The sequence below is a fragment of the Maylandia zebra genome, linkage group LG20 (assembly GCF_041146795.1).
Source record: "Maylandia zebra isolate NMK-2024a linkage group LG20, Mzebra_GT3a, whole genome shotgun sequence".
Classification (NCBI taxonomy): domain Eukaryota; kingdom Metazoa; phylum Chordata; class Actinopteri; order Cichliformes; family Cichlidae; genus Maylandia; species Maylandia zebra.
Genome location: NC_135186.1, coordinates 7,715,778 through 7,727,629, shown reverse-complemented (window position 1 = coordinate 7,727,629; position 11,852 = coordinate 7,715,778). Strand labels below are relative to the sequence as shown.

General features: G+C 39.9%; 1 protein-coding gene across 2 annotated transcripts; it reads right to left on the bottom strand.

The window, feature by feature from the left end:
- Nucleotides 1-6,894: 6,894 nt before the first annotated feature.
- Nucleotides 6,895-9,497, bottom strand: LOC143414338 (uncharacterized). 2 transcript variants are annotated; one of them, XM_076878519.1, is made up of 3 exons: nucleotides 9,285-9,497; nucleotides 8,134-8,430; nucleotides 6,895-8,013 (listed from the first exon to the last, which is right to left on the bottom strand). In XM_076878519.1, the coding sequence occupies exons 2-3, from the start codon at nucleotides 8,308-8,310 to the stop codon at nucleotides 7,420-7,422; spliced, it is 771 nt and encodes a 256-aa protein (XP_076734634.1). In that variant the 5' UTR covers nucleotides 8,311-8,430; nucleotides 9,285-9,497; the 3' UTR covers nucleotides 6,895-7,419. The 2 variants fall into 2 exon arrangements, with proteins under 2 accessions (XP_076734634.1, XP_076734635.1); XM_076878520.1 differs by having other exon boundaries at nucleotides 8,134-8,334.
- Between the last annotated feature and the right edge of the window lie 2,355 nt (nucleotides 9,498-11,852).

Sequence of the window (11,852 nt, the reverse complement as noted above, 5' to 3'; positions counted from 1 at the left end):
GAATTATTGATTAGGCTATTTGAAAATGGTGAAAGACAAGTCTGATAAAAAGCTGAAAAGATGCTGACACTGTTGTATTTCACGTTAGAATGAATGAAACAAAACTGTAATGCCTGAAAGAAATGTACAGTGGATTTCTCATTTGACTATAAAATATAAATGACTTTTGGGGTGGAGGGACTGAATAGCCAAATTCAATATAAAGATCTACTGTTCCATCACGTTTGGCAGCAAATATCTCATTTATCAGTGCATAGTGGAAATAAATAAGCATTCAACCTCTGATTTGACATTTTATTACTGTCTTAACAAAAGTTGCAGTCAGAAAACATGAAATTCTGCAAAAGAACGATACAAGCTGAACTCATTTTGGTTTGAAGTGAATCAGATGCCATTCATTCACCGACTCCATTTCTAATTTGCCATTTCCCAATCCAGTAGAGAGCTCTGACTTGAATCATGTGTGGAAGGGACAAAGTACAACTCTGAGCAGCACCGTACAGCACGCAGAGACAGTGTGCATCTCTATCGCTGCTGCAGGTATGAAGCTGTGAGGATCATTGACCAGAATGCGTCCTTTTAACAAACTGATGAAACCAGCTGTAACACAGGACTTGTTGTTTTGTTTTTTTAATGCAGACCAGCAAATGCGTTCTAGGAAGAAAGAGTCAGCTGATTCATTTGCTACAATATAAGAGGTATTAGCAGTTCACCCTCCTTCTTAGCGTATGGCACAGTTTTTAAAAGTAGAGGCAGAGTTTCTGTTTAATGCTGTGCAAGCTCTGCCACACTCAGCTGTTATCCATCAGTGTTTAGCAGCCCGACTGGGCTTTTTAACAGTCTTCACTTTTACAGAGTTTTTGTATAGTAGCAGTCTCTCTGTGGGGTGAGGTGGCAAGCGGTTCCTTTTTGCTTTCACAATGCACGCAGCCATCAGACTGAAACGGTCAAAACCTCCAGATGTGGCGGGCACCGCCAGCAGCTTCTTGGCGAGGCCTTGGAGCTTCGGGAATCGAGAAGCACATTTCCAGTACTGAAGAGTAGAGTTGCTTTCCCACAGCGGTTCAGACAGGTACACGTCGAACTCTGACATCTTTAGAGTCTTTGCAGGCGGCTGAAGGAAGTTGAAGATGGACTTCCTCTTGAGGTCGTTTTCACTGATTTCAGGACAGTTGTTGTCTGAGCTGCCAGCACAAGTGTCCATCACGCCATCTGTCTGGCTTTCTTCTTTCACATTGTGCTCCAGCCCACTGCCTGTCTGATCTTTCTCTGCCTCAACAGTAGGAAATGTTGAGGCTTCCATGTTTTCTAATGTGGACTCAACAATGCTGCGAGCCTCAGATTTTGACGGAGGTGTTAGGAAATCATTCTGTTCATCCTGGTTGTCATCAGAAAACGGCTGCAAAAAAAATGGTTGTTTTAAATGTACACACATTTTTTTCCTTTATCTACTCAACACGCATATTCAATTAAATATAAATCTACAGAAGTCCGCTATGCTTCTGGCCTAATTTGGTACCTGCAGTTTGATCCTAGGATCCAGCACAGCAGCTAGTATCATGTCCTTCTGGTGAATCACTGGCTGGAAGTGTGTGTAGAGGCCTGTGCGCAGGGCCTTGCAGAAGTGGGTGTAGTTGGTGACACAATTCTCCAAGGTTTTATCAAGTCCAATGAGGGACGGTATGATGAGAGACATAGTCACACCATTTCCCTGCAGGACCTACGATAGATAAGACACAAACATGGCATCCACAGTGAAGACATCGTGGACAGCGGAGAATCTCCCGGTGGTGGAGCAGACTGGGACAGAGTTCCACTGATGAAAAAGAGAGTCACGATGGATATTATAAGAATTAAATAAAAAAAGATTCAGACCAAAAGATTTGTGATCTACACAATCCAAGCTGATCAACGATAAGCTCAGTATTTTCATTTAATATATTTTTCATCTGCTTGAATGTTTCCTGCTTCACACAGTGCTCAACCTGCTAGATTTTTGTTTGTTATTCATTTATTTTAAATGTCTAATCTTATCTTTGAATCAAACATTCATACATATATACACTGTGTTCATTATAATAACATACATATATACTGTCAGACACCACTCTGACATTCCATTCATGCTCAGCTGAATATTAAAATGGACAAATATGTGTCATCTCTGCATACGCTATGATCATTATAGAATGACATGAAATATTAAAACTGAGCTTAATCTTCAACATAAGCAGTAGTCATATAAATTCATATACTCTTAAGCACAAATGGTGAAAGTTTTTCTGCAGAATAAGTAGCCTATTAGTTGTATCTGTATTGCGGTGTTCTGATAGTATGGCTTCTTATACTGAAGAAATGGATCTAAATAAATAACTAAATAAATCCTCCAGCACTCGTTATTGTCACCTATTGCTAATGTTTTGACGCTGCCAACCTCTCATACGCTGTAAGAATTTAATTCAACTGTTTATCACAGAAAAAGTGTGACTTGTAGGACACGTAACACTAGCGGGCATAATGTTAGCTTAATAGTCAGCTCAACAGCTGTTGTTAGCTCCGGACAAGTGACTACAACAGTAGCGATGAGCCCCGATGAACGGATCCGGGGGCGGATGGGCTCGTACATAAATGGATCGATCGGGGCGGGATACGGTGGGAAACGACAGATACCTTAAACTTGAAGACAGCCCAAGTAGAAGGATCGCTAAAGTCTGCTAAAAAAAGAAATCGCAATGCAAGTTGAACAAACTTGCAAAGACACAATATCAAATTGAACCCATTCTGGTACAAAATGACATCATAATAGACTGTCCTTTGAATGTCACGACGTTCGGCGATAACGTCACTTGAACTCCTTTGAAGACAGTTCTGGGGGCGGAGTCAGAGCCTATAAATATCCCTCGAGTACATACCTTGAACCCATAGATCGCTATAGTTCTGAACTAACAGTTTCCACTTGCGAACACTTTGTCTCATTGAGTAGATCATTTTTCAAACACAGAATAACACGTCGTATAAACTAAACTAAATACATTCATTTCAAAATGAGCTCCCTAAGCTACTTTGATATGCAGATGCTCAGAAATGAGATAGAAAATTACAAACAAGCTGAAAAACTTCAGCTTGAGGAAATCCAAGAAAAGAATTGTAGGATTTCAAGTCTTGAGGCATCTTTGAAAGAAGAGCAGGGACTGGTTGCAAAGATGAAAGAGGAGTCCAAAGAAATGCAGGTGCTCAGAAATGAGATAGAAAAGTACAAACAAGCTGAAAAGCTTCAGTTGGAGGAAATCGATGAAAAGAATTGTAAGATTTCAAGTCTTGAGGCATCTTTGAAAGAAGAGCAGGAACTGGTTGCGAAGATGAAAGAGGAGTCCAAAGAAATGCAGGTGCTCAGATATGAGATAGAAAATTACAAACAAGCTGAAAAACTTCAGCTTGAGGAAATCGATGAAAAGAATTCTAAGATTTCAAGTCTTGAGGCATCTTTGAAAGAAGAACAGGAACTGGTTGCGAAGATGACAGAGGAATCCAAAGATGAAAAGATGGAAAAAATGGAAAATGTTTTGCTGGAAACCAAATCCCAGCTAAGGTCCGCAGAGTCACAGAATGTAGATCTCACAAACAAATATGAGGCAAAAATTCGGGCTCTTCATAAGGCAATCAAACACCTTGAAAATAAGTGTGCCACTGAAAAAACGATGCGGGACAAGAAAGAAAAGGAGGTGGAATCTCTGGTTGTCCTTAAAATCAAAAATGAGCAGGAAAAACAAGAACTCAAGATGAAGCTAAGCAAGACGACTGAGGAAAAAAATGAAACACTTAAAGAACTGCAGAAACAAAATGAGCAGCTTCAGACTGAGATTCAGAACAATGAGAAGTACATTCATCGTAATGACTTCCTTGAAAGAAGGATAGACGAGCTTCTTACACTACCTGGGGAGGTGTACTGCCGTCAACAGAAAGTTAAAAGTGTGGAAGAAGAAAAAGAGAAACTACAGGCTGAACTTAAAAAGTGTCAAAGACAAAATGAGGAGTATAAAGCGGGAAAGCGCTGGGCAATAGACGAGAAAAACCAACTGACAAAGAAAAATGATGAACTGAAAGTACGTCTTAGGGAGAAGGAATGTAACAACATAACGTTGAGGAAAGAGTTAAAAGCTAAAGTCCTGGAATCTGAAAGTCAGATAAAGGAGCTGGCAAGGCAACGTTTTACTATCGACCGTCTGGAAAACTGCCTTGAGGTTAAAACTAAGCAAATAATTATATTTGAAAATGAGACGCAGGAGTCTGGGAAGAAAATTTCATCCCAAGAAAATAACATAGCCCGTCTGAAAACTGCTCTTAGCAAAGCAGAAAACGATCTGGAACTGGAGATAAAGAGACGTGAAAATCTTAGGTCTGATAAAGTGCTCCTTTCTGAGACAAAGTTCTGCATTGAGAACGAACTCTATACAGCTAGAGACACTATAAAGACACTTCAGAATAAAATCAAAGAAAAGGCTCAAGAACTCCAAGAGACAAACGTAGACCTTGCCAATGCTAAGACCAGCTATAATGCTGTAAAGACTGAGCTGGACATTATCAAACTGCAGCAGGCAGAACAAAAGAAAGAACACGAGAAACAGCTTAGCTCTGCAAATGACAACCTCTTCACAGTGAAGTCAAAGTTGACGCAAACTGTGGAGGACAAAGAAGAGGTTGAGAAAGCTCTGACAAAGTCCAAACACACAGTATTTAAGCTTGAGCAAGTAATAGAAGAACTGGAAACTGACATTGGCATTCAACGACAAAAGACTGCAGTACAGAAAAAAGAAAATGACGATCTGCTGCAACAGCTGAAGGGACTTTATGACACGCTCGGCCGCACTGTGCAAGTCGAGAAAAAAGCCTCCCCAGAGCAGCAAAGAAAGGATGGGGATGAACAAATAGCCCGGAAAAAGGTGAGATTTGTCCTGAGTAATGTGGAATACTTTCCATCCAAAGGCGACAATGAGCTGAAAGAACAACAGAAAGAAATTAGAGACCTTAAGGGTAAAAAGGGTAACAAGCTTACCACATATGACAGTAAGCTAAAAGCAGTGCATGGCCTGCTACCTCCTATTTCCACTAGGGCCCGGTCTAAAACTGTAGACAACTCAAAGAAGCAGTCTGAGTCTAGGAGCTCACTCAACCTCAAGTCCACTGTTACTCCCAAGGCAGAAGAAGAAATGTTTCATCCCCATTCACCTGAACTTACTTCCCAGTCAACTCTACGTAGAGTATACAATCCTGCTACAAAAATACTCAAGCGCCGGCTTTCAGCCAAACCCAACCACATCTAAAAAATCCTCCTACCAGTTCCCTACAATCTCTGCGTTATTGTAGGGATGTTACCTTGCAATATTATATTATATAATATAATAAAGGTTTAAAATTGGCACAAATAAAATTGATGTGAACTGAATTTTTCTTTTGATGTGTACAAGTGGTTGTATTTGAGTACTTTTGATCTGCTTTTATTCACTACTACGCACACACTGGCTTCAAAAATACAAAGTGATGGCAGTCCCCATGAAAAGGGAATTTTGGCTTCATTTTTGTACAGTGGCAGGAAGTGGAGTGAGGTTATTAAAATAGGCTGTTCTCAGCTATTTTTAAAGCTACATTTTAGTTAGTTTTTAGTTAGCGAACCTTTAGTTACTGTGGCCAAATACATATTTCATTTTTTAAAGTAAACACATTCTCAGTCACTTGCAGTCAGACATTGAGCAAAAGCACATGTTCGGTAGCTAATCCTTGTATTTACCCTGACTAACAAAATATCTCTGCTGAAGTCACTGAGATGGTTTATATGAGAAACAGAAATGTTACTGGCCTGATCAGTCACTAGGCAATGTTGCCGTTACTGTACCTTTAGGAGTTACACAGTCAGAGCAACATGCTGGACTCTTCTTTAGCTCCTCTGCAGAGCCCATTATTAAATATGTGCAAACAGCAGCATGTTTCTGGCTCCCTCCACACATGGTCAAGGTCAGGTTTATTGATCGAGCACATTTCCAACAGCCCATGCTGCACAACTTGCTTTACAAACTAGAATGCAACTAAAACAAGTAAAATGCACTACAATGACGCAATAAAATATAAATGAATAATAACACTAAAATAAAATAGAATGCATTTAAATTACTTATTGGCAGCTGATTTGACGCAGTTTCAAATGAAGATGAATCAATGAGAGGATTAAAAAAAATGTTCTCACAGTTTTCTTCAGTCGCAAACTGTCTTTAATATCAGACATATTCCAATATTCCAGTTTCTAGCAGATATCTCAGTTTCTTGATAACACAGCTGATACATACTCCAATGTTTAATGCAAGCAAAAACTTTTTGAATGCTTCTCAGAGGAGATCACAGCACTCATAACACTGGTTTTAATTTTCAACACATTATCGGTCTTTACCGCAGTAAAATCAGGTAGCTGTCATTCAATGCCAACATCAGCCTACCTGACAAAGCCAAACTAAATGAAGCTTTTCCATCAACTTCCATCAGACATTATAGTTTATCCAAGCAAAATGTTTTCTTTTTAAAAATCTATGGTTTTGAGGAAAACAACAGCATCTATGAAAGTACATGAATTATTGATTAGGCTATTTGAAAATGGTGAAAGACAAGTCTGATAAAAAGCTGAAAAGATGCTGACACTGTTGTATTTCACGTTAGAATGAATGAAACAAAACTGTAATGCCTGAAAGAAATGTACAGTGGATTTCTCATTTGACTATAAAATATAAATGACTTTTGGGGTGGAGGGACTGAATAGCCAAATTCAATATAAAGATCTACTGTTCCATCACGTTTGGCAGCAAATATCTCATTTATCAGTGCATAGTGGAAATAAATAAGCATTCAACCTCTGATTTGACATTTTATTACTGTCTTAACAAAAGTTGCAGTCAGAAAACATGAAATTCTGCAAAAGAACGATACAAGCTGAACTCATTTTGGTTTGAAGTGAATCAGATGCCATTCATTCACCGACTCCATTTCTAATTTGCCATTTCCCAATCCAGTAGAGAGCTCTGACTTGAATCATGTGTGGAAGGGACAAAGTACAACTCTGAGCAGCACCGTACAGCACGCAGAGACAGTGTGCATCTCTATCGCTGCTGCAGGTATGAAGCTGTGAGGATCATTGACCAGAATGCGTCCTTTTAACAAACTGATGAAACCAGCTGTAACACAGGACTTGTTGTTTTGTTTTTTTAATGCAGACCAGCAAATGCGTTCTAGGAAGAAAGAGTCAGCTGATTCATTTGCTACAATATAAGAGGTATTAGCAGTTCACCCTCCTTCTTAGCGTATGGCACAGTTTTTAAAAGTAGAGGCAGAGTTTCTGTTTAATGCTGTGAAACCTCTGCCACACTCAGCTGTTATCCATCAGTGTTTAGCAGCCCGACTGGGCTTTTTAACAGTCTTCACTTTTACAGAGTTTTTGTATAGTAGCAGTCTCTCTGTGGTGTGAGGTGGCAAGCGGTTCCTTTTTGCTTTCACAATGCACGCAGCCATCGGACTGAAACGGTCAAAACCTCCAGATGTGGCGGGCACCGCCAGCAGCTTCTTGGCGAGGCCTTGGAGCTTCGGGAATCGAGAAGCACATTTCCAGTACTGAAGAGTAGAGTTGCTTTCCCACAGCGGTTCAGACAGGTACACGTCGAACTCTGACATCTTTAGAGTCTTTGCAGGCGGCTGAAGGAAGTTGAAGATGGACTTCCTCTTGAGGTCGTTTTCACTGATTTCAGGACAGTTGTTGTCTGAGCTGCCAGCACAAGTGTCCATCACGCCATCTGTCTGGCTTTCTTCTTTCACATCGTGCTCCAGCCCACTGCCTGTCTGATCTTTCTCTGCCTCAACAGTAGGAAATGTTGAGGCTTCCATGTTTTCTAATGTGGACTCAACAATGCTGCGAGCCTCAGATTTTGACGGAGGTGTTAGGAAATCATTCTGTTCATCCTGGTTGTCATCAGAAAACGGCTGCAAAAAAAATGGTTGTTTTAAATGTACACACATTTTTTTCCTATATCTACTCAACACGCATATTCAATTAAATATAAATCTACAGAAGTCCGCTATGCTTCTGGCCTAATTTGGTACCTGCAGTTTGATCCTAGGATCCAGCACAGCAGCTAGTATCATGTCCTTCTGGTGAATCACTGGCTGGAAGTGTGTGTAGAGGCCTGTGCGCAGGGCCTTGCAGAAGTGGGTGTAGTTGGTGACACAATTCTCCAAGGTTTTATCAAGTCCAATGAGGGACGGTATGATGAGAGACATAGTCACACCATTTCCCTGCAGGACCTACGATAGATAAGACACAAACATGGCATCCACAGTGAAGACATCGTGGACAGCGGAGAATCTCCCGGTGGTGGAGCAGACTGGGACAGAGTTCCACTGATGAAAAAGAGAGTCACGATGGATATTATAAGAATTAAATAAAAAAAGATTCAGACCAAAAGATTTGTGATCTACACAATCCAAGCTGATCAACGATAAGCTCAGTATTTTCATTTAATATATTTTTCATCTGCTTGAATGTTTCCTGCTTCACACAGTGCTCAACCTGCTAGATTTTTGTTTGTTATTCATTTATTTTAAATGTCTAATCTTATCTTTGAATCAAACATTCATACATATATACACTGTGTTCATTATAATAACATACATATATACTGTCAGACACCACTCTGACATTCCATTCATGCTCAGCTGAATATTAAAATGGACAAATATGTGTCATCTCTGCATACGCTATGATCATTATAGAATGACATGAAATATTAAAACTGAGCTTAATCTTCAACATAAGCAGTAGTCATATAAATTCATATACTCTTAAGCACAAATGGTGAAAGTTTTTCTGAAGAATAAGTAGCCTATTAGTTGTATCTGTATTGCGGTGTTCTGATAGTATGGCTTCTTATACTGAAGAAATGGATCTAAATAAATAACTAAATAAATCCTCCAGCACTCGTTATTGTCACCTATTGCTAATGTTTTGACGCTGCCAACCTCTCATACGCTGTAAGAATTTAATTCAACTGTTTATCACAGAAAAAGTGTGACTTGTAGGACACGTAACACTAGCGGGCATAATGTTAGCTTAATAGTCAGCTCAACAGCTGTTGTTAGCTCCGGACAAGTGACTACAACAGTAGCGATGAGCCCCGATGAACGGATCCGGGGGCGGATGGGCTCGTACATAAATGGATCGATCGGGGCAGGATACGGTGGGAAACGACAGATACCTTAAACTTGAAGACAGCCCAAGTAGAAGGATCGCTAAAGTCTGCTAAAAAAAGAAATCGCAATGCAAGTTGAACAAACTTGCAAAGACACAATATCAAATTGAACCCATTCTGGTACAAAATGACATCATAATAGACTGTCCTTTGAATGTCACGACGTTCGGCGATAACGTCACTTGAACTCCTTTGAAGACAGTTCTGGGGGCGGAGTCAGAGCCTATAAATATCCCTCGAGTACATACCTTGAACCCATAGATCGCTATAGTTCTGAACTAACAGTTTCCACTTGCGAACACTTTGTCTCATTGAGTAGATCATTTTTCAAACACAGAATAACACGTCGTATAAACTAAACTAAATACATTCATTTCAAAATGAGCTCCCTAAGCTACTTTGATATGCAGATGCTCAGAAATGAGATAGAAAATTACAAACAAGCTAAAAAACTTCAGCTTGAGGAAATCCAAGAAAAGAATTGTAGGATTTCAAGTCTTGAGGCATCTTTGAAAGAAGAGCAGGGACTGGTTGCAAAGATGAAAGAGGAGTCCAAAGAAATGCAGGTGCTCAGAAATGAGATAGAAAAGTACAAACAAGCTGAAAAACTTCAGTTGGAGGAAATCGATGAAAAGAATTCTAAGATTTCAAGTCTTGAGGCATCTTTGAAAGAAGAGCAGGAACTGGTTGCGAAGATGACAGAGGAAACCAAATCCCAGCTAAGGTCCGCAGAGTCACAGAATGTAGATCTCACAAACAAATATGAGGCAAAAATTCGGGCTCTTCATAAGGCAATCAAACACCTTGAAAATAAGTGTGCCACTGAAAAAACGATGCGGGACAAGAAAGAAAAGGAGGTGGAATCTCTGGTTGTCCTTAAAATCAAAAATGAGCAGGAAAAACAAGAACTCAAGATGAAGCTAAGCAAGACGACTGAGGAAAAAAATGAAACACTTAAAGAACTGCAGAAACAAAATGAGCAGCTTCAGACTGAGATTCAGAACAATGAGAAGTACATTCATCGTAATGACGTCCTTGAAAGAAGGATAGACGAGCTTCTTACACTACCTGGGGAGGTGTACTGCCGTCAACAGAAAGTTAAAAGTGTGGAAGAAGAAAAAGAGAAACTACAGGCTGAACTTAAAAAGTGTCAAAGACAAAATGAGGAGTATAAAGCGGGAAAGCGCTGGGCAATAGATGAGAAAAACCAACTGACAAAGAAAAATGATGAACTGAAAGTACGTCAAAGGGAGAAGGAATGTAACAACATAACGTTGAGGAAAGAGTTAAAAGCTAAAGTCCTGGAATCTGAAAGTCAGATAAAGGAGCTGGCAAGGCAACGTTTTACTATCGACCGTCTGGAAAACTGCCTTGAGGATAAAACTAAGCAAATAATTATATTTGAAAATGAGACGCAGGAACCTGGGAAGAAAATTTCATCCCAAAAAAATAACATAGCCCGTCTGAAAACTGCTCAACAGCTGAAGGGACTTTATGACACGCTCGGCCGCACTGTGCAAGTCGAGAAAAAAGCCTCCCCAGAGCAGCAAAGAAAGGATGGGGATGAACAAATAGCCCGGAAAAAGGTGAGATTTGTCCTGAGTAATGCGGAATACTTTCCATCCAAAGGCGACAATGAGCTGAAAGAACAACAGAAAGAAATTAGAGACCTTAAGGGTAAAACTGGTAACAAGCTTACCACATATGACAGTAAGCTAAAAGCAGTGCATGGCCTGCTACCTCCTATTTCCACTAGGGCCCGGTCTAAAACTGTAGACAACTCAAAGAAGCAGTCTGAGTCTAGGAGCTCACTCAACCTCAAGTCCACTGTTACTCCCAAGGCAGAAGAAGAAATGTTTCATCCCCATTCACCTGAACTTACTTCCCAGTCAACTCTACGTAGAGTATACAATCCTGCTACAAAACTACTCAAGCGCCGGCCTTCAGCCAAACCCAACCACATCTAAAAAATCCTCCTACCAGTTCTCACACTGACTCCAAAGAAATAATCAGCTTTTAAGCTGGTTAAAAAATATCTATTTTTTTGTTTCCAAAGTCAAAATAAATCACAAAGAGACAATATCAGAAAAAAATTTAATACCCGCCCATCCTGAGGGTATATTACATCCGTAACCCAGGAGAGGCTGTATTTGCTATAACATCATAAATGTAAGACAATAAGGACATCTCTGCATGTGTGAGGAAGTGACATGCATTTCATCTATGTCGCTTCATCACCCCCAACCGGTCGAGGTAGATGGCCGCCCCTCACTGAGCCTGGTTCTACTGAAGGTTTCTTCCTATTAAAAGGGAGTTTTTCCTTCCCACTGTCGCCAAGTGCTTGCTCATAGGGGATCTTCGGATTGTTGGGTTTTCTCTGCATTATTGTAGGGATGTTAACTTGCAATATTATATAATATTGCAAGTTAACATCCCTACAATCTCTGCATTATTGTAGGGATGTTACCCTAAAGTTTTAAAATTGGCACAAATAAAATTGATGTGAACTGAATTTTTCTTTTGATGTGTACAAGTGGTTGTATTTGAGTTCTTTTGATCTGCTTTTATTCACTA

Bases quoted from the DNA above. Each gene is read 5' to 3' on its own strand.
- LOC143414338 (XM_076878519.1), bottom strand. From the start codon at position 8,310: ATGTCTCTCATCATACCGTCCCTCATTGGACTTGATAAAACCTTGGAG. The intron at 8,014-8,133 runs GTACCAAATTAG...TTTTTTTTGCAG, and splicing joins ATCCTAGGATCAAACTGCAG to CCGTTTTCTGATGACAACCA.